Consider the following 20,109-nt stretch of genomic DNA (forward strand, 5'->3'; position numbering starts at 1 on the left):
ACAAGCTTTTGTTCTTTCAGCAAATTTCTGAATCAAATCTGACGAGAACTATGTTAATATTTGGTCATTTCATCGAGAATAGTGACATTTGACAAGGTCCTGAGACATTTGTTTGACTTTTAATGAGTTTTGGAGGAACTAATTTGAATGAACTGTATCTTGTTGCATCTTGTTTCTAAAGATATATAAATTTAGTGCCAACTACTTTACCCAAGTATGTGGTGTTGGTTTTTGTGTACATTTTGTTTTATAGGTGTTTTTATTCCATACTTTATTATTGCTGGTTCCTGTTGGTGTCTTATGTTCATTTCTGCCTGTGATAATGACAAATTGACCTGAATTTCCTGCACCTGCCGAGATCTGCCCTCCACAATAGACACTGAAACCCACCAACTAGAGACAAGAAAGCTGCTGCAGGGAGCCAATCAGCAGCTGGGTGGATGGACTGGAGACAGAAACAGCTGAACATATAAACACACCGATGGTTGGTGGGTGGGGGAAGGTTTAATGGAATTTATTGATGAAAAGGAGTCAGGTAATAGTGCAGGTGAATAGCTGGCAGTAGCTGAGTGCAGGGGGGCTTCGTGAGCACAGGGGTTACTTGACATCAGGCTCAGGTGAGTGCTGGACAGGTGGCTTGCTGACTTGGTGGCAGATCGTTGGCCTCCTGTACTGATGTACAGCATGGAGCTCAAGTAGGCCAGCTCGGAGACTTGGCGGGATGGGCGGCAGACGTGCCTAGGCTGGAGGCTGGAGCTCTAAATGGATGTCCACACCGGAGAAGACGAGGAGAGACAGGGTAAGGTCTGTAGGAAACAGAAGCCCACAAATTCTCTAAAAAGGTCTCGAATGAGACAAAACAATCGGGCAACAAATGTCAATGCAGCACAGAGCATTTAAGCGAGAGTTGAGAGTCGCTGCAGATGTGAGAGACATAAAACTCCAGCCCTCCAGGAAACACACAGGCAATAAGAAAAATACGCCAAGCACAGAAAGTCCAAGGACACGGACAGCAGCTAAAATAATGCATAGTACAGAGGGTAACTGCAAAATAAATCAAATATTTTAACCCATCCATAAATCAAGTTCATCACTGGCCAATTGCCAACTGATGAACTAGAATATACTCACTTACTGAGTTACTTGAGTCACTTCAATGTCTGATTTGATTACACTTTAAACTAGATGCATGTTTTAATCACAAAGGTGATGTGTGGAAGCTGCAAGTGAGAATTTCAGATTTAAGACGTGTAATTGTAGTGAACACCTTTGAAAAACAACCATTATTCTCACCGTTCTCATCCCAAATTGATGTCATTTCATACGAGTCAATGACTGATATTTGCAGGAAGAGTTTTGGACTTCGAGGTATCCATCAAAATTTGCACAAGCAATATTTAAAATCAACTTTAAAATTAACTTGCATATCAAGGAGGAAAAATCTAAAACTTACAAAAACTCACCAATTTCCTCCCGGGTTCTAGGCACATATAGCATTACTATACCATGTCACATTGCCGAACAGGATGTAACATTGTGGATGTGTTCAGTCTCCGGCAACGTGGCTGCGGGAGGGTCACAGGACTGGTCCCATGTTTTGGGGCACTTACGAGCCAGCTTGTTGACAGACCTGTGTGCAAAAAAAAAAAAAAACTGCAGCCACTTACCTGCCATATAACAATATGCATCTGACCTCTGAATGTTGCCATCAAGTTTCTCCACCAAGCCATTTGTCTGAGGGTGATGGGGTGTGCAGAATTCCCAGAGATTCAGAGTCTGAGATGCACCTTCTATTCAGATTTTGAAAACAATTCAGCATTTGCTGTTTACCTGAGTATTATATGAATGTTTCACATGATATTTGTACCTTTTTCTTCCTTAATGCTGTGCCCTGGTCTGTAAGCAGGCTTGCAGGCACAGCAAATTTGCACACAAAATCAAGAATACAATTGATCACCTCGTAACCTCGACTGCAGACTTGCTCTTCAGAGGTTAGGCGACTGCCCACCTTGTGAAATGATCAGCCAATACACAAATGTCAGACACCTGAAAACAGCATAGGACAATTAGACAAGTGTACAAGAACTAGTTAGTAGGTAAGCACATTTGGTTGCATGCGAGTCAGTTGCACAGGTAACCTCACATCTATTGGGTTTGTACTGAATCTTTTCCTCCAGGCTGGTCTGCTTTGCCTGGCAGTCGGGACACTGAGCGACCTGAAGCCAAAGAGCATTCAAATTATTGTAGATCCTAGGCCTTGGGTTTAAAGAACAAAACAAAACTGAGTAAAGGAAATATCACATTTTATCAATTCAATCCAATGTATTATTGCATCAGTTTGACAGATTGTTTTGTTAAAGTGAGACTCTCGCCAAAATGCAACCTAGGCTGTTTTTGTGAATGTATGTGTCAAACCTTTTGTATGGAAGCAGAATTATAAGGAAAGGGGCACTTGTATTATAATATTTATATCATACTTATGATATTTACCATATTTTCGATTTCATTTCAAACTTATTTTCAATGGAAGCGCCACGGGCACTTTAGCAATAACATCAAAATGGCTGTTTTTAAAAGACTAAGAAGGCTCAACACAACATGAAACTTTGCTCGTAGTGTCACCAGGGTCTCCACACATGAACATGAGCATTGAGAACATTGTTTTGTACACAGAGTTTACTAAAAAGGAAGTTTTTGAACAACTCACGTTAGCAGTAGCTAGCCGCCATCCTGGAGAAGGACACAGGGTGGCGTCACAAGAAAAGACAGAACCAACTGACAAAGACATGAGGGAGAACAAAGACTGTGTGCAGACACACTAAAGAGGGGATCAGGTACAGGTGGAGTGAGGAGGGAAAGGGGAAGGTGAGGGAAGAATTGGAAAAACAATGGAAGTAGGAGCTGAAAAGCAAGACGCGCCACACAAGGGCACAATTTCAAAATAAAACAGGCAGCAAAGAACATAAGAAAACTGGAATCCTAATATTGGTAGATCGATTCTTGTGTGCATCTTTTAATGATGTACCTCTGGTGTTTGGTGAGGCTCTCTGGTAAATCATTATGTATTTTGTAGTCCATAATTTCCATAATAATTTTCTCATCTATGTTTTTTTTTCTCTCTTCTTCCTCTTTTGTTCATTCTCTTTTTTCTATCTCTCCCTATTTCCAACACAGATGCCATCTCTGCTTGGACTGATGGCCAAGTTGCACCCAGACTTCCCTTCACCATGAGGCCTATTTTGGGGACCAACAAAGCCATATTAATGCCCGTGTCTTTTTGATGGGTTGCTCAGCAAACACATATGGATGAAATATTTGTGTGTTCATACTTCTGGTCATAGATTGTATGATTTTAGAAGTGGATCATTTTTAATCTTATTTTACAAATAAAGATTTGATATTCTCTTCCTTTCTTAAACGTTTTTTAGGTGAGCGAGGCCTCCTTATTTATGGGTTTTGGTGAACAACAGCTTTCCAGTGCCATTTCCCATTCAGTATCTCCTATGTATAAAATCTCAAAAATCTCCTCCCATGCAGATTGAGAACTGTGACATGCTCAAGATGTGACTGAAATGGTTCAGACATATGCTTGTATTTTGATGATTTGAAATGCTTCAGTTGTAAATATTGATTGAGTGTTAAAGAAGGTTCTCAGTCATCCAGGTCATGGTAAATCTAGTTCTAATCCAAGAGGCTTCCTCAGTTCTATCTCACTGGAGGGCAGATTGAGGCGTTTAAACTCTGTGTGGGTGTTTCGGGGTCGCTAGGGCCGATTGTGGGTCATTCGTCAAACCGGCTATGTTTTTTAGGAATACAGTATGTCTGGTACTGTTGATCAAATGTAAGAGGGTAACCATCCATGTCCTCTAATTTTTGTACACCTTTTCTCCATTTCCTGCCTTTAAGAAGACATTACTTCCTATGAAAAGTGTGGGAGGGGTATCTTTAATATGTTGATGTGCTTTGTGCCAAATGTCAATTTTTTTTTTTTTTTTTTTTTTTGGAGAAAAAGGGTTTTCTGTTGTTCTTTTCAAAGTTTTGTGGTCTGCAGAATATGAATGCAGTTTTAATGGAAGGTTTGATACCGACATCTGCTCAATATTCGCCCAGGCAGAGAAAGACAAATAAAATATTGTGGAGCCTACCTGAGAGGACCGGTAGCACCACTTCAGATTTGGTAGTCCTAAAATTCCCCTTTCATAACGCGAGTATAGCAGTTTAAGATTTCTTATTGTCCCCCATTGATTTAATAAATGCATTGTTCAGTCTCAGTGATTTTGGTGATGGGAGTGCTGGACAGCCAGCCATTTAGCTCTACCCTGCAGTAACACCACCTCATCCTCTCCACTGTCAGGTACGCCACACCAACAGCAGAGGGAGCCAGAGCTGTTCGGCACAGAATCCTTTAACGAGTTAGCTGATAAAATGATGAGGATGAGGATGATGATGATGATGATGGATGGATAAATGGAAAGTGATCAACTGATCTCATCCACCTCAAACTCACACCCAGACCCGTGCACTTTTAGAAAGTTACAGTAATGGTCGCTGGAGGTGCGAAAGAGGAGGACCCTGGTCATTGGCCACTGTGACCTGTGACCTCTCCCGCACCCCAGCATTTACAAACCCACACATACAGTTTGACAGCTACCAGGGTGCTACATTCTACCACATTACTCAACAACTGTCCAGATGTACTCAGGTCATTTTTGCAGAAGCCTTCCAACAGGCCTTCTAATCTGCCATGTACACCACTCTATGAAACCTGTACGCTCAGAAACTGATTTGTGGTCTCTGATTGTAATATTATTATTTTATTGTTTGTTGTCATCTTTATTATTGCTGAATGTTACAGTTAAACCGTGTTACTAATTCATTGCAGGTCTTAGTCGAATTGAATAAAGCTTATTTTTGCAGTGCCCACTTAATATGAATGACGCCACATACTTAATGCAGGGCTGGAACAGTATGGATGTACTGTATGTTTGAATGGAGCGGCAGGTCAGGCAACAAGCAGCAGCGGCACCACATCCAGCACAACACCTGCCTCCAGCGAAACGCTCTGTTAATGAGTTCTGTTAATCGTCTGTTTTGCACTGTCTGTTTTGCTGTCTTATTCAGTTTTTTTTTTTTTTTGGTTTGGAAGCTTTCCTACAATCCGTCCTCTATTCGCTGCTAGAACACTCACACACACTCACTCACACACACGCACACACTGTGAGTTGAAGCCTCTCAGGTTATTTTGGGGGTCAGCTGTCGTTTGGCTCGTCAGCAGGACCCTCCTCCACCTCCCTCCCCCCCCTCTCTCCTTCCTCTGCCTCCGTCCGTCTCTTCTTCACGTCCTCTCCTTCACACCACTGATCCTGGTAAGACTCTTTTCTGCATTTTGAAAACCTCTTGTCTCCGTCAGAGGCTACTTTTGTGCTTCTTCCTTGAGCAGATTTGTCTGGCAAAAAAAAAAAAAAGAAAAGAAAAGAAAAAATGTTTTTCCTCATAGGCAACAAAATGACCTGCTGGTTGTTTTAGGAATGCTTCTGTTCTACTAATGTGGTTAGTGTAATGTACTGACATGAAGAGCAACACATGGCGAAAGTCCATTATGGCCGCCATGACACAACAAGTTGCTGTGTCACTGTCCTGCTTGAAAAGCTTGAAGTCACACTTTCATGTGATATTATCAGAATTCTAGTACTCACACTTAAAGACTGTATAAATCTAAATTTGATGTATTGTGGCCATAAACTGATATACATGTGTGATATACTAAAACTGAAGGAGTGTTTTAGATTAGTTTATATTTTACCAAATATCTCAAAAATATGGCACATAAATGTTATTTTGCTGCTGTTTTTGACCTTCTGACATAGCATAGATTATTGTTACCAGAGAATTTGTAGGTTCTTCTTGCTCTTTTGTGCTGTTAGTTGAACATCTTTTTGGTGTAAAGGTTCATGTTCATTTCCTGGTTTTACAAATACTAACAGCCTTTGTTTTTCTTGATTCCACCTCCTTCTGACAGGTGGATAAAGTGATTTCTGATTGTCTGTTGGTCATCTTAACTATATCTCATTGTCTTTTGCTCTGGAAGCAAAACAAAAATATCCTTCACACATCTGTTTCATAAGACAAACGATAAGTATGTAGGAGGAGGACGAGTAGATCAAAAGTTGCCTGATTTGCCTGATGAAGGCTTCGTATCAAAACATCGAAAACTCGTGTATTTTTGCAAGTTGCGCAGAGCGAGTGGCAAATCTCCAATAATAATAACATTCCTCACAATAATACAGACGTTAACAAGTGACAACAAGACAACAAAGTAGCTAAGCTACATTAGCTTAGCTTTTCGCCCAACAGGACTCCCTTTGTTGTGTGTCCTTTTCACGTGGTGGTTCCATTATTTTGTGACCATTATTATGATTCATGGTTCGAACACACATTCTGAGTTTGGATCCAACCGGTTAGAGATATCATGACAAGTTGTTTATTACGAATGCGCTGACAGCTTGAGGGCCAGGGGGGAGGGACTGTGATTGGCTGCTTAACTCAGTGGGTGGAGCCAGATTTTTCTTTACGAGCTTATTACAGCAGGGGAGGGGGAAGGGTTTATTATGGGAAGTGCAAAGTAGACAGACAAAGTAGTTGGTGAAAAAACACAAATTCCCATGTTTCCTGCAGTATGTGTGTGTGCGGTGGGGGGGGGGCAGTTTGACCATATTTGGACACTCTCAAAATAGAGGAGACTCTAACAGGTGGGGTCTGGCGTGTGTGCGTGTGTGTGTGTGTGTGTGTGTGTGTGTGTGTGTGTGTGTGTGTGTGTGTGTGTGACAGAGTGGGGGGGGGGCAGAGTGCTGCCTTAGACGGCTAATTTTAACTCACCAGATACAAAAATATCAACAGCCGTCATGACAGAGAGCTGTGAGGATAAACAGCCACTGGACACTTACTGGATATATTCCACAGGACACACACTCACACACACACAGAGAGACAAGAGAAACAAGATCAAATGTCAGAAGTCAGGGACCCAGAGAAACTATAACGGTCATCGCACTTGTGTCGTCGGTATTCAAAAGAATAAGTTTCACTCACAGGTGGTTTTGTGAGAGAGTTTATTAGCCCCTTGCACACTGCCTCCCAAAGGAGGCAATATCGCACTGTCGTTCTGCCTCATGACATCAAGACATGACTGTGTTGGTCTGATGTTGTATGACGGCTAAACAGATCCGTCATTCATCAAATGAAAGAGAAACGTCCACACACATCAACCCACAGAGCAACGTTGCAGGACCAAACAACAGTAATATGGTAGCAGGTCGTGTCTTCAGCATATTTTATGAGAAAAAAATACTGAATTTATAAAAAAAAAGTGTCTGTCATCCTGTCCTGTTTTACCTACTCTTCATCACCTATCACCTATCTGCCCGGAAACAGCAAGAGCAAGGCTGTTACTGTCTCTCGCAACTTATATATAAAAAAAAAAAAATCACCAAATTTAATGAGGAAAAATCACAGAGAGCGACTTCCCCCTGGAAAACAGCCTCCCTCTCCAGGAGTGAGAGTCAGACAGGGTCCACCAGTTACTGACGGTGATTATGTGATGTCGTTTAGAGCAAAATTCTTCTCTTTGTCACTTTCCACGATGCCTGGTGTGTCAGGATCTCAATGACAACACTTTATAACAGCATCCATATGATCAGAAACAGTTTGCTGAGACATTTAACAGGTGGAGGTACATTGAATAAACACACAGATCTCAACAGTATGATGTGTGCAGTCACACCTGTCTGGCTCCACAGCACCCGGCATGTTGTATAGAGGTGGTGAGTGAGAGGAGGATGTCAATCATGGACAACACCTCTCAGCCCCGTAGCAGTATGTGACCTGAACAATCACTTTCCACTCGCTTGTTTTGTTTTTGTACATATCGTATTGTTTTTTTGTAAATATCTTGTTTTTCTATCTATTTTCTATTTTTACTTTTCCTGTACTGTTGCAATTATCCTGAGCTGTTGTAACAAACAAATTTCCCTGTTTTGGGATAAATAAAGCCGGGCTTAATCTTTTAAGCCGTGCCCAAAAGTCCAAAGGTGGCATAGAGGCTAGCCTTCGTTTCAGAGTTTCTGAGGAATCTCTGTCTGAAAAGCCCTTTTGATTACTTACATACTCATTACAATGAGGTAGTGATACAAACTCAGAAATATGTATTTTTTTTCTATTAGAGAATAAACAAACTGTTCTCAGAGGAAAATAAAGTTCCAGAACACTGTTTGTTTATATGTGGCGGACCCTGACAAATTTCTAGATTCAAAGTACACACAGCTTAAATCGTGTCGTCCCTTAAGGTCAGTATGTTTATTCAGTTTATTCAGTCGTGAAAACAAAGAGAGCTTGTTTATTCAGGCTGAAAAATATGTGTTTTTCATTAATATTATTATCATGTACTTCAAGAAAAAGGTCAAAATGTCAAGAATAAAGTTAAAATACGACACAACATATCCCCTCTGTATTGCACGCATCAATATCGTTGCATTTGTCCATCACCATCAACTTCAGCTTGCAGGAATGCGGCCACCTCTTCCATGCTTGTGTGGTTTCTCCCTCTACACAGTTTATGCAAGTTCTTATCCTGACAACTACACCGTGTTGATGAGCCAGAAGAGAAATAATGTGTTTGTTACTTTTCAACTTGATTAATTAAATTGTATTTTAACTTTATCCACCCTGGCCCCAACACTAACACTGTAGTTTACACATAAAAAAAATATATGTCAATGAAGATCTTTTTCTTTTCCAAAACTACTTAGTGCTCCTTTGAAATATTATATCATCTTCTTTTCTCTTTAGTTAAATGACTACTTCAATGTTTGTGCATTTTTCTCTCATAACAAAAAGAGAGCGAGGCGTTCAGATGATTTCTTCCTTTTCCTTCCACTCAGAACAGAACAAGAGGTTTAAAAAATATACAAGAGCACGAGAATTGATAAGTAATAACAAGGGAGAAAGATGTCCAGAGAGATAACTCAAAGACACAAAACATACTACCAGCAACCTTGAAGCAGATGAGCTGACAACCTTTCAGAGACAGTAGACTGGTGGCAGGTGTAGTGATGGCGTTACATTTTCCAAATCATGGCCATTTGACTCTTTATTTATTTAGCTTATTTATTCTCATTTATTTATCCAGTGAATTTCTCAGGGTCAGCACATTTAAATGACTGTAAATATGTCAGACTTTGCATCTGTATTAAATCTGTAAGTCAGATCTGTCCCTCTGTTCCTCCCAGAGCTCTGAGGATGGAGACATCAGTGAAAGCAACTGAGGTGTTGGTGCCGCCCCAGTCGGACATGGCTTCCTCCTCCTCCTCCTCCTCTCCGGACACTGTTGGTGAGGCGGCAGCTCCTCCTGCAGCCTGCGGCTCCTCCTCCGTCAACCCGATGGAGGAGTTCAACAGGCGGCTGGAGGACATCATCAGCACCTACGGATCTGCAGCCAGCGCGCTGGACAAACAGGTGACGTCCACCTCATTTACACATAAAAAACATTATGTAAAATAAAATAATGCTTCACTTCTGTGGACATGAGGGAATGTAAACAATGCTTCAAATGTGTGATGTCTCAGAGTCTGATGGAGGTGGAGTCAGAAAAGACGAAGACGGAGGCAAAGGCTGACATCGCGGTTGCCATGGAGAAAGGTGAGACAACAAGATGCTAATGCTCAAAAGAGAAATTAACTAACTAATTTACCAGAACTTAAAGAACTGCGCATCATTTTAAACGTATCATTCAGCATCAAACCATATGCTAAAAAATTATCTGATGACATGACAAGAAGTCATTTTTGACAAGCAGCACTCATCAACAGTGTCAATAAATAAGGCTTAATGAGTCATTTTACTGTGTGCTACTTTGGTGTACTATGATCTGAGCACTGTGTTCCACCACTGTTAATCTGTGATAAAATAAACGTGTTGCTCTGCCTCTTCATCTTTGTCTCCGTACAGAAGAGTCTCTCATCATGCAGAGTCTGAAAAATATCTCTTCTCCAGAAAAGAAACTGAAGGAGCTGGTCAGGAAATACGCTGAACTGGTGAGAATGGATTTTCCCTCACATATGGAGACGTCTACAGCTCCGACATTCACAGTGTTTTATCCAGTTGACATAATATTTGTCGTGTGATATAATTACAGACATAACGAGGCAGCAAAAACACGCTTCTCATCTTCCACCTCTGTGTGTGTGTGTGTGTGTGTGCATGTGCAGGCAGCCTTGCGGCACAGTGATGAGAAGAAGCTGTGTGTCCTGCAGCAACTGCAGGCTGAAAGTCAGCGCAGCATCACAGCCCGCAGCAAGCTGGAGACTCTGTGCCGAGAGCTGCAGGGACACTACGACACACTGAGGGTATGTAGGTGGAGCCGGAGGTGCCCCAGTAGCTGCTGTATGTGCTGCGTAAAATGGGCCAAATGAATTACATATTTGAGACAAATGCTGGTCGTTCGCTTCCATGATTTCTGGGGAGAATTTCTTAAAAAAGCCAGTCTGTCGCTTCAAAATAAAGTGCAAGATAAAGCCACAGTTGGAACCTGTTATTCTTTTACCATCCGTTGGTCCCTCTCTGCTGCCCCCCTTTCCAGGAAGAGACCCTTCAGCGCTGCAGGGAGGATGAGGAGAAGAGACAAGAGATGGCCAGCCACTTCCAGGCGAAGCTGACGGAAATCCAGGCCCAGATCGAGCAGCACAGCGTCAGAAACGACAAGCTGTGCCACGAAAACACCAACCTGACCAACAAACTGGAGGGTCTCATGAACCAGTGCGAGCTGAGGGAGGAGGTAAGAGGGGCAAAGGTCAAAGGTCAACAGCGGTGAAGCCTTCACAGATCGTGATGAGCCTTACGTTTTAGAGCTCCGTGTGAATTCTGGAGTTAAGAGGAAGAGGAGCTAATGGCAGCTACAGAAAAGAACAGTTAGCAGTTTCTCTGCTGACATGTTAAATTCAGAAAGGTGACCAGTTTTTACATATAGCACCTTTAAATATTGTTAAACAGATGCATGATTGCAACCATCAGATGTGAATATTTGCTGGTTCTTTTGGTCTATGACAATAAACTGAATATTTCGGCTGTCAAAATCAACTGATTTGAATATGCATTAGGGCATTTCATTTCAAATGAATATTTTATTATTTTTACAGTTTTCAAAAACATTACAAACAAGCTATTCACCGACAACGTTGTCAGCAGATGACTGGATAAAGAAAGCCACCGTTTGAGACTGGGATTCTTTGTCTCCGCAGAGTTTGGAGAAGATCAACGACCGCCGCGACCTGCAGCAAAAACTGACCGACGCCAAACTGCAGCAGGCCAACGCTCTGCTGGCCGAGGCCGAGGAGAAACACAAGAGAGAGAAAGAATACGTGAGTTGGAGCTTAAAATCTACGAGATGTTTTTATTTGAGTCGTCATACAGCCTGTGCGAAAATGACCCCAAATTAAGAAGACTTAATACAAAGAGCTTGAAGTAAATTGATGATAATCTTCTGAAAATTCAGATTACGTCCTCCATATTTTAAAATTAGGGCTGTCAATAGATTAAAAAGGTTTAATTGCAATAAAAAAAAAGGGGATAGAATCCATGCTCCACATACGGACAGTTTCTGAAATGCCAGAACCACAGAGAAGAATACTTTGGATGTTGTTACACTGCAGTCGATGGTGCCTATCACAATCCCGTGTGAAATGCCAGTCATGCCATAGACCAGGGTTCGATTCCCCAATGGGGAGAGATGCTTTTCTACCAGCAGTTGATGATTGACCAAAACTGTAAAGCAGCAGCATCAGACATGTCCTCGTGCCAAATGATTACCCTCCCAGTTAACAGGAAGAACCTGGACTCGACTATCGTGGTTCCAGTGCTACACATTGTGGGATCGTGGGATGATTTGGCAGACTCATCAGTAATACACAAAAATGAAACAAGTGTGTTTCTGCCTGGTTTTGAACTGGACTGTGTTAGGCGAACTAGATGACCACGACACTACAGAAAAGACGGAAATGATTGTGCATTTGCATGTTTGCAGCAGAAATCACCTGCATACCGACTTGCAAACGTTTCCAGTTTTTATCTGTTCTAAATGTTCTGTGAAAGGGATATTTTTCAAGTTTTTAATACTCAACATGGAAGTGGACAAATATAATTTATAACAAATATAACGCAAATCTATGTTTATTATTATTAACAATCCAAAACAATGAAAAGTATTGCACAGAATATTCCCCAGAATAACCTCAAAGGTGCTGCATGCTCAAAAATTAGAATTAACCCATTATTACTGCATTAACTTTGACAGCCCTATTAGAATATTTACATGCATTAGATTTCCTATTTCAGAATTCTGTTTTCAGCTGTTTTTATGCTGCCATCGTCACGCCCTGTTGTTTGATATTTGATACATGATTGTTTTTATTTTGTTGTATGAATATGCCTCAAAGGAACAGTTCACCTAAAAATGTAGATCCAGTCATTATCTCATTTCTGGAGCTTCACAGCAAAACAGCGTTGCAGCATTCTCCTAAACAACTGAAGTAGCAGGTGACTTGTTTCAAAATGTTTTTAAAAAATTTTTTTTAAAAAACAGCCAAAGAAACCCACTTCGGACGGGGTGCACCCAAACACTTTCAGCTCTGCAGCTACAGAAAAGATTTCAGCTTAAATAAGGTTGTAGTAGATAACGTCTTTTTAAATGATCTCTGGGCTTTTGGACACTTTGAGCGGAGCTGGACGGAGCCATTTTAGGTTTTTCTATTTGTTTTTTACATTTTAAAACAAGTCCCCAGCTATAATGAATGAATTCACGTTTTTGAACCGCACTGTTCCTTTAAATCAATTATCTGTGATTTGATGTTTGAATTAGAGTCTTGACTTGAGGTTAATTAACATCCACTGAAAATGCAATTTGATTATTCTGTTTATGCTTGTTTAATAGTAGCAGTTGTAGTCTTGTTTTTTTGGGGGTTTTTTTCATTAACACATTTGTCGTGCTTTATTTGTGAAGGTCACCCAGATTGACTGTGTATTGTCTCTGTTGCCGTAGTTGCTTAGGGAGGCTATTGACAAAACAAAGAAATGCTTCGCTATGAAGGAGCAGGAGCTGGCCATGAAGAAGAAGGTAAAGAAACGTCTGTAATGTGTCTCTGTCTGTTCTCTTCTAACCAGTTACTGGTTCAGGCTGCTGAGTGGAAACTGCAGGCTCAGACACTCAGAGAGCAGGAGACTGTGATGCAGGCACAGGTGAATACTTCACTGACAAAACTAACATGCTGACGAACGGCGACAGGTAGCACACACCTGGTGGCGGCGGCGCGGCGGCAGGGCCGAGGAGAACGTTAGCATGGTTAGCAACGGCGGGAATACTGACATTACTCACAAAACACGTGCCCAGTCTGCAGCAACATACCACCTGGGAAGAGTGTTGATATATTCAGTTGAAAAGAAACTTACACTTTTTTGTACGTCCTGATTCAACATGGGAAAACACTGAATCTTTAATCCAGTAATACATTATATTAATACTAATGATGATGATAATGGGTTTATTCCCTGTAACCTGAGTCACACAGTGCTTCACAACAAACAATAATAAAAACACAAAGTAAGATAATAAAATACAAATAAATAACAATGGTTAAAAACATAAAAATACTAAAGGAAAAAAAAATGGCTGCATTCAAAAGGAGTCGCGCGACAACAAAAAGCCATTTCATTCAAAAGAATAAATACATTCTAAAAAACATACTCCCAACTGACCAGCGATGTCGCTCAGTGGCTAAGTTGCATTGTGGGTAATGTAGGCTGCGGGTAGTGAAAGGGATGAAGGATGTGTGGAACTGAGAAGGCGACATGTCTGGCTCTGCTGCATCGATTCTGAACATTGTCCATGAAGACTCACACTGGTGGACTGCAGTACAAACCCCGCCCCTACCCACAATGCAAATTAACCAGGGTGCCATCACTCGAGGAATTTTATCAGATTACATGAAGCTTCCTCTGGAGCCACAAAAGGCTTTATACCACTCTTTGTCTTTCTTTTTTGTTTTCAAAGAACTCAAAGAACTGTTGGCACACTTTAATTTGGAAAATTGGTGGAGGGTAACTGTTGAGTACTCGAGTGAAATCCCACCGCTGAAGGCAGGACACAGAAACAAGGAATTGGACTTGAACGATGTGAGACTTGGCAAACTGTAGACGATTGTGTTGAGGTTTGAATTTGAAAAACGTTTCAGTTTCAATGTTTTTATCAGTTAAAATGTCCAAAAACCACAAGATGAAAACACCCAGGAGTCTCAATTTGCACTGACTCGGAATTTATTGAAACCTGCCTTCAAAGACTTAAACACACCAACTTATTATAAGTTCTTTCTCGATCAGATAAAGATAAACTGTTTTGAGCATGTGATCAATGTCTGTTCACCTCAGGATGAAACAGCCTTGTATCCAGACTGAATGACTTGACTTGAAAAAGCAGCTATTTCCTCCTTTTCTTTCTGTAGAATTAGTTCATTTTTGCGATGACTGCTGAGGATGAAGTAAATATTAGGTTGGACTCGCTCTTTTGTAACGTTAATGCAAAATCCTGCAGGTATGAATGATGAATGGCCTCCAGCAGTGTGAAAGGCTCGTAATTAATGACGGGTGCAATTTGTAATTCATCACTTGGTGACCCTGTCATTACCTAGTGCCTTATGTTTCCCATGAGTCAGCGCCAAAACCATGTTCTGCTTCTCTAAATGTGTAATTACGGCCTGTCTTTTAGGAATCATAGTTTTGTCTCCTTGATCGATGACGTTTTAAAGGATTATTTCAATAAATAGAGTACATAAAGAATGAGAAAAATTGTGAAAACCAAGATTGATCAACTCAAAACAGTGTGTGCGCAGAGGATATTCTGCTGTTTTCTGCAATCCAGAAGGTTGATGTCTGTCTTGAATATCACCTCCACATCTGTCTGTTGGTTCAGTCTGACTTCCTCGTCTTTTCGTCTGTTCACAGCTGACGCTGTACGCTCAGAAGTTCGACGAGTTTCAGGCGACTCTGGCGAAAAGCAACGAAATCTACACCCGCTTCAAGAAGGAGATGGACAATGTAGGTGGCGAACACTGTGTACACGGCTATCAGCCAGACCATGTTGTCTTTATATTTCAGAGAAAACAACTCTCCGAATCAAAATACGTGGCTTGAGCATGGGCTTAACGGTTTAATGAAAAATGAAACACACCTTTTTGCAAAATCATTTTTCGGTTTTGTTTTCTATCAGTACGAGCAATCCATGTTTCTAGTTCCAGCAGCACTCGTTTGGTTTTACTTTGCAAATGTAAAAGGTTCTCTGATGTTGATTTTAAACTGTTCCCCCCCTTAGATGTCAGATAAGATGAAGAAAATGGATAAAGAGTCAAATCTGTGGAAGCAGAGGTTTGAGAACTGCAACAAGGCTCTGACGGACATGATTGAGGAGGTACGTTGGCGGCTGTCGGCGGCTGAGTTGAGATTAACCTGCTTATACCGAAGTGAAAGTAACAGTTTGAACCAGCAACACACTGAACGCACCACTGAACTAAACGGTGATGCAGTTGCTCTGCATGACACAAAACGATTCCAATTAGGGCAGCAAATACACATAATGATAATATCTATTTAAAATGCTTGGGAAAAAAGTTTTGTCGGATAATCTTTATATGTTTCTTCATTTTTTTTTTTTATTTGTGAATTTTTATTTTTTTTCACATTTATATCATTTGTAAAAAGGAGAAAACACACTTTCATCTGTGTAACTAAGCCAATGAAATGTTTTCTGTGTGTAAGTAACAGAAAACATTTACCAGAAAAGAAAAATTCTAACTCTCCTCTCAGGGCTTCTTTAAGAAAGTAATAGTGCGGGGTTATGCATTTCAACCAAGTAATTCGAGGAAAAAAATTGAAAAGATCACTAATTTGAAAAACTTGGTGTCAAAAGTTCTGATTTTAAGGCGTGCACTTGAATGCACCAGGAGGTCCCAGGTGGATTCTTAGCATAGTTATTCCTGTTTGTTGCTTTTGGAGAAGATCATAAATGTACATTATCGTGTTTGAAAGACTAATACCAACATTTGTCTTAACTCTTCTCGTTTTATTCTCACGTTCTCCGTCCCTCCTCCGTCTCCTCCAGAGAGCAGAAAAAGCCAGAGAGTACGACCTGTTCGTCCTGAAGATTCAGAAGCTGGAGAAGTTGTGTAATATCCTCCAGCAGGAGAGGGTCGTCCTCTATGCCAAGATCAAGCAAGTCCGCACCGCCAACTCCAACATCCCAGCGAGGGTGTTTGGCAGCTCTAACCCTGATGATGTCCCTGATGTTGAAGATGCTGATAAATCCGCCCCGCTGACCCCTGTGGAGCTCCAGGAGATCCAGGAGGACGACCCGGTCCTAACAGAGGACATGAGCCGTCTGCGGGAGCAGCAGACCAAGCTGCAGGAGTTTGCCGACTCCTTGTTGGCTTCCACCAGTGACAACGACGATGAAAAGGAGAAGGATGATTTGGACACTGAAGAGGATTTGATGGCTTCTGCATTCGGCCAGTTCACAACCAAAACTAAGGTCAAGAAGGAGGTGGTTTCGGTCCCTGAGCAGGTCGCGGAAGTGATCCCAAAGCCAGCCGTGTCGCCACCAGAAGCTCTAACACCTGTGGAGAACGCTTCTGAAACGACGCCCGCAAACACAAAACAAGAAGCAGCACAAGTTCGTCCCCAGGTGGAGGAGAAAGAGGCGGAACCAGTGAAACCGGCTGAGGAGATCCAGCAGAAGCCCGCTGAAGCGACGTCAGATCCTGAGAGAGTCGAGACCAATCCACCAGCTGACCTGAAGACAGAAGCCGTAGAGGCTGAGATGTCAGTCGAGACCGGCGAGGTCAAACCAGTGGTCCCAGTGGAAGAGGAGAAGGTCCAGGCTGAACCAGCACAAGTGCCAGAAGAAGCATCAACCAAGACAAAGTCGGAAAAATCACCCGAAGCGACTGCCTCCTCCAATGCCAGCTCTTCTAAGAAGCAAACACCAAAGAAGAAGAAGAAGAGGACCGCCAAGAACGCGAGCTAAAGCTGACGACGTGCAGGAGGCTGTGTGTGGTGTTACTTGAGAATAGTGCGTGTGGTTGTGTAGCTGAAACTTTGTGGAGGTTTTGTGCCTTTTGTAACGGTTTAAATCTTTAGTTTGTCCCAAACGGCACAGCTGAAGTTTGCAATATTGTTTCCTCAAGATTCGGCGTTGCCAGATGAGGACGGACAAATAAAGCAACTGTATTTTCCAGTTTAAACTTCTGAATGAAGGCGAGGTTTGGTCTCAGGGTGGGAATGAAACGTCTTACTGAAGTACAATAAAGTCTGTTTCTGCCAGAAAACTCTTGTTTCAACAAAAGTGCCATACAGAGTAAAAGTGTCCAAAACACTGAAAAACTAATCATTGGTTGTATCTATGGAGTCAACCCATGATGCATTACAGTAACTCCAATAAAGAGATTTCGACAATTTTACGTTTTTGGCATTTGTTATTTCATGTTGATTATAAAAGAATGATATACTATATGAACATGTCACTTAGTGCCACACTGAGGACCCTTAATGATGCACGATCTCATCTCGCTTTGTTGCGCATAATCAGTGTTGCTCCACGACCGTCACTGCAACTCAACAGTCGCGTTTTTGTAACCTTCTAGCGCTATGATTTGCAAAACACACCTTTCAGCCGCATGTAATCATGTAGAATCATTGTAAATCATTGTGTACATTCAGTTTTAAAACTGAAAGGTTTTTATTAAGATGACCGTCTCTCCTGAAAAAAAAATAATAAAAATCTCCTGGGAAAAAAAAAAAAAGAACAAGATCTCTCTCACTTGATTTCACAAGACAATAAAATTGTGTTTTGTTTTGTTTTTTTCACATGTTAAAAAAAATGAAAGAACTTGGAGGGAGCTTTTTTTCATAGATATAGGATAACTTAGATCAGACTTAGAAAATGGATCACCAGAAAGAAAGAAAATCCTCACTTTAGGGCTTCCATAGAAACAGCACAGGCACAACATCCATGGATACCATAAAGTTAAGTATTAACCCTAAAAACAGTTGTCATGAGGATCAGACAAAATGTCTCTACTTTCCCAGGATGTCCTCACTTGTAAGGTATAAAGTCAGGTTTGTCCTCACAAGGACACAGATTTCAGTGTGTTCTACCAGCATGGCCTGTTACCCTAAAGGTGTCAGGATCAGTAACCTGTCGGCACTTAAATACAATAATAATTAAGTATTTAGACCTGTATCATGATTTAAGTCTTAAGATCTGTACTGTCAAAAGCTTGGCAATATATTCCTGATGATCCAGTACAACATTATCTCCACTAGATGGAGCTGTTTGCACGTACAGGTGAATGGTTTTCCACCTGTCCGTTATTACAGTCAGACTGCAGTACAATCTCACAGCCACTAGATGGAGACAGTATTCTTCATATCACATCTGTTCTAAGTGATGCAGGTCTGGAGGTTTCCCACTGATTTTCGGGGAATTTCTGGACAATTTCAAGCTTTTGGACACGTTGAATGCTGAATCAGCTTTATTCTTATCAAGAAGTTACAGGAACTGAAACAGCCACCATGGTTCTATTCAGTCATATTGTGAATATCTATGAATATCTGTAACTTCCAAACACATATTCTGTACTAACACCTCTGTGCTGTTGGTTAATAAACTGCATTGTGTTATTTTGCAGATCTTAATAGAAAAGCGGTTTCGCTGCTAGCGTATCCCATGACCTTCAACAGCAGGCGACATCGAGGCTGTTGTTATTTAATGCAGATGCTCCAATTTTCATTTGAAGGTCTTCTCCGGATGACTGCCTCTGCTGATGAAGATCTTATGATTCCATCAACGGCTCCACTACAGCTGCTGAATGAACCTCAGATGAGGCGCATTTTCATGCTTAGCACCTTGGCCAGGGAATAACTTACAAAGAGATCTTAAATTAGACGCATGTATCTGCACTGATGACTTTGATTAGGAATGTGGTAAAGGTCTAAAAGCTATATGATGCTTATAGATGTAACACTGGTAGAATGCGCCAAAGCACCCTACTGGTGCATCACACAGGTGTATTCAAATAAAGAGAAAATAAAAATACTCTGATTGGAACAGTAATATTTGCCTGATATGTTGCTCAAAACTACAATTACCTCATTAATAACTCAAGATGGTTTGCAAACATTTTTATCTTTTTTTTTTTTTTTTTTTTTTTCTTTACAAATTCCCAGAGCTCAACATCAAAATGTCAGTCCAAAACCTAAAGTCTCTTCATTTACGGTCATAAACGACATGAGGAACAACAGCAAAAACAAAAACACATTCAAGAAGCTGGAAACAGCAAACGCTCGACATCTTAGCTTGAAAATTACTAAAGTGGCTTAAAACAGATGCCCAAAGGTAGTCATTTTGTACGGCCCTGATGAAGGCCTTAATGGCTGAAATTTTTACTGCTGTTGTGAATCAGCAGTGATGATAAATTAAAGTTGTTGTTTTTTACTCACTACCTTCTTGAGTGCCTCAGATTTATATGTATTTTCAACAGCTGTATGCTACTTACCCTGTATGGATGCTGTGTAACTTTAAGCTGGAGAGCTGCGCCTTTTCTGATAGATAAGTTATGTGGATGGAGCCAATGCGAAGACTTGTGTGTGCGATTCACTGAGCAGTGGATGGATTTGAGATGCTGTTGTCAGTATTAGAACAATCCTAATTTTGGTGAGATTCCAAATAAATTTGCTGGATTATTATTTTTTCCTGTCTGCAGCTTAGTATACAATTTTTTGTGTGTCAGTAAGTCTCTTTTCCACTGGTCATACTTAGATTTTTCAGGTGGAACACTGGACATTTAAATAATGAATGTGCTGCCAATCAAACTAATACAGAAGCACAATTTAGCTTTCAAAGAATGAATGTATATACTGTATATATAAAGTTATTATTGCATTTTTAAATAGGTCAAGTGTTCATTGAGGGCCTCTAGTGTGTTTTTTTTTTTATTTCAGACACTTAGATGCAGATCT

The 20,109-nt window shown here is 41.0% G+C and overlaps 1 protein-coding gene and 3 long non-coding RNA genes across 5 annotated transcripts; 3 read left to right on the forward strand and 1 right to left on the reverse strand.

Moving 5' to 3' along the window:
- The first annotated feature begins 474 nt into the window (after nt 1–474).
- LOC119012629 lies at nt 475–3,422 on the forward strand. Its single transcript, XR_005072538.1, has 2 exons — nt 475–799; nt 3,175–3,422. It is a non-coding gene; the product is annotated as an uncharacterized LOC119012629 (long non-coding RNA).
- Nucleotides 1,472–2,020, reverse strand: LOC119012630. Its single transcript, XR_005072539.1, has 3 exons — nt 1,868–2,020; nt 1,694–1,790; nt 1,472–1,630 (listed from the first exon to the last, which is right to left on the reverse strand). It is a non-coding gene; the product is annotated as an uncharacterized LOC119012630 (long non-coding RNA).
- Nucleotides 3,423–5,255: 1,833 nt separating the features above from the next.
- On the forward strand, nt 5,256–17,549 carry LOC119013131 (beta-taxilin-like). 2 transcript variants are annotated; one of them, XM_037087532.1, is made up of 11 exons: nt 5,256–5,366; nt 9,285–9,510; nt 9,621–9,693; nt 10,003–10,088; nt 10,263–10,400; nt 10,634–10,828; nt 11,292–11,411; nt 13,088–13,162; nt 15,043–15,135; nt 15,410–15,505; nt 16,196–17,549. In XM_037087532.1, exons 2-11 carry the CDS (start codon nt 9,295–9,297, stop codon nt 17,114–17,116), a joined length of 2,013 nt encoding a protein of 670 aa, XP_036943427.1. In that variant the 5' UTR covers nt 5,256–5,366; nt 9,285–9,294; the 3' UTR covers nt 17,117–17,549. The 2 variants fall into 2 exon arrangements, with proteins under 2 accessions (XP_036943427.1, XP_036943426.1); XM_037087531.1 differs by lacking the exon at nt 13,088–13,162 and adding an exon at nt 13,210–13,284.
- Nucleotides 17,550–18,558: 1,009 nt separating this feature from the next.
- LOC119012896 lies at nt 18,559–19,186 on the forward strand. Its single transcript, XR_005072627.1, has 2 exons — nt 18,559–18,684; nt 18,780–19,186. It is a non-coding gene; the product is annotated as an uncharacterized LOC119012896 (long non-coding RNA).
- Nucleotides 19,187–20,109: the final 923 nt, after the last annotated feature.

The sequence above is a fragment of the Acanthopagrus latus genome, chromosome 22, assembly GCF_904848185.1.
Source record: "Acanthopagrus latus isolate v.2019 chromosome 22, fAcaLat1.1, whole genome shotgun sequence".
Lineage (NCBI taxonomy): Eukaryota > Metazoa > Chordata > Actinopteri > Spariformes > Sparidae > Acanthopagrus > Acanthopagrus latus.

Coding starts and splice junctions, on each gene's coding strand:
- LOC119013131 (XM_037087532.1), top strand. CDS start 9,295: ATGGAGACATCAGTGAAAGCAACTGAGGTGTTGGTGCCGCCCCAGTCG. Junction 13,163..15,042: donor AGCTGGCCATGAAGAAGAAG/GTAAAGAAACGT, acceptor GTCTGTTCACAG/CTGACGCTGTACGCTCAGAA. Junction 15,136..15,409: donor TCAAGAAGGAGATGGACAAT/GTAGGTGGCGAA, acceptor TCCCCCCCTTAG/ATGTCAGATAAGATGAAGAA.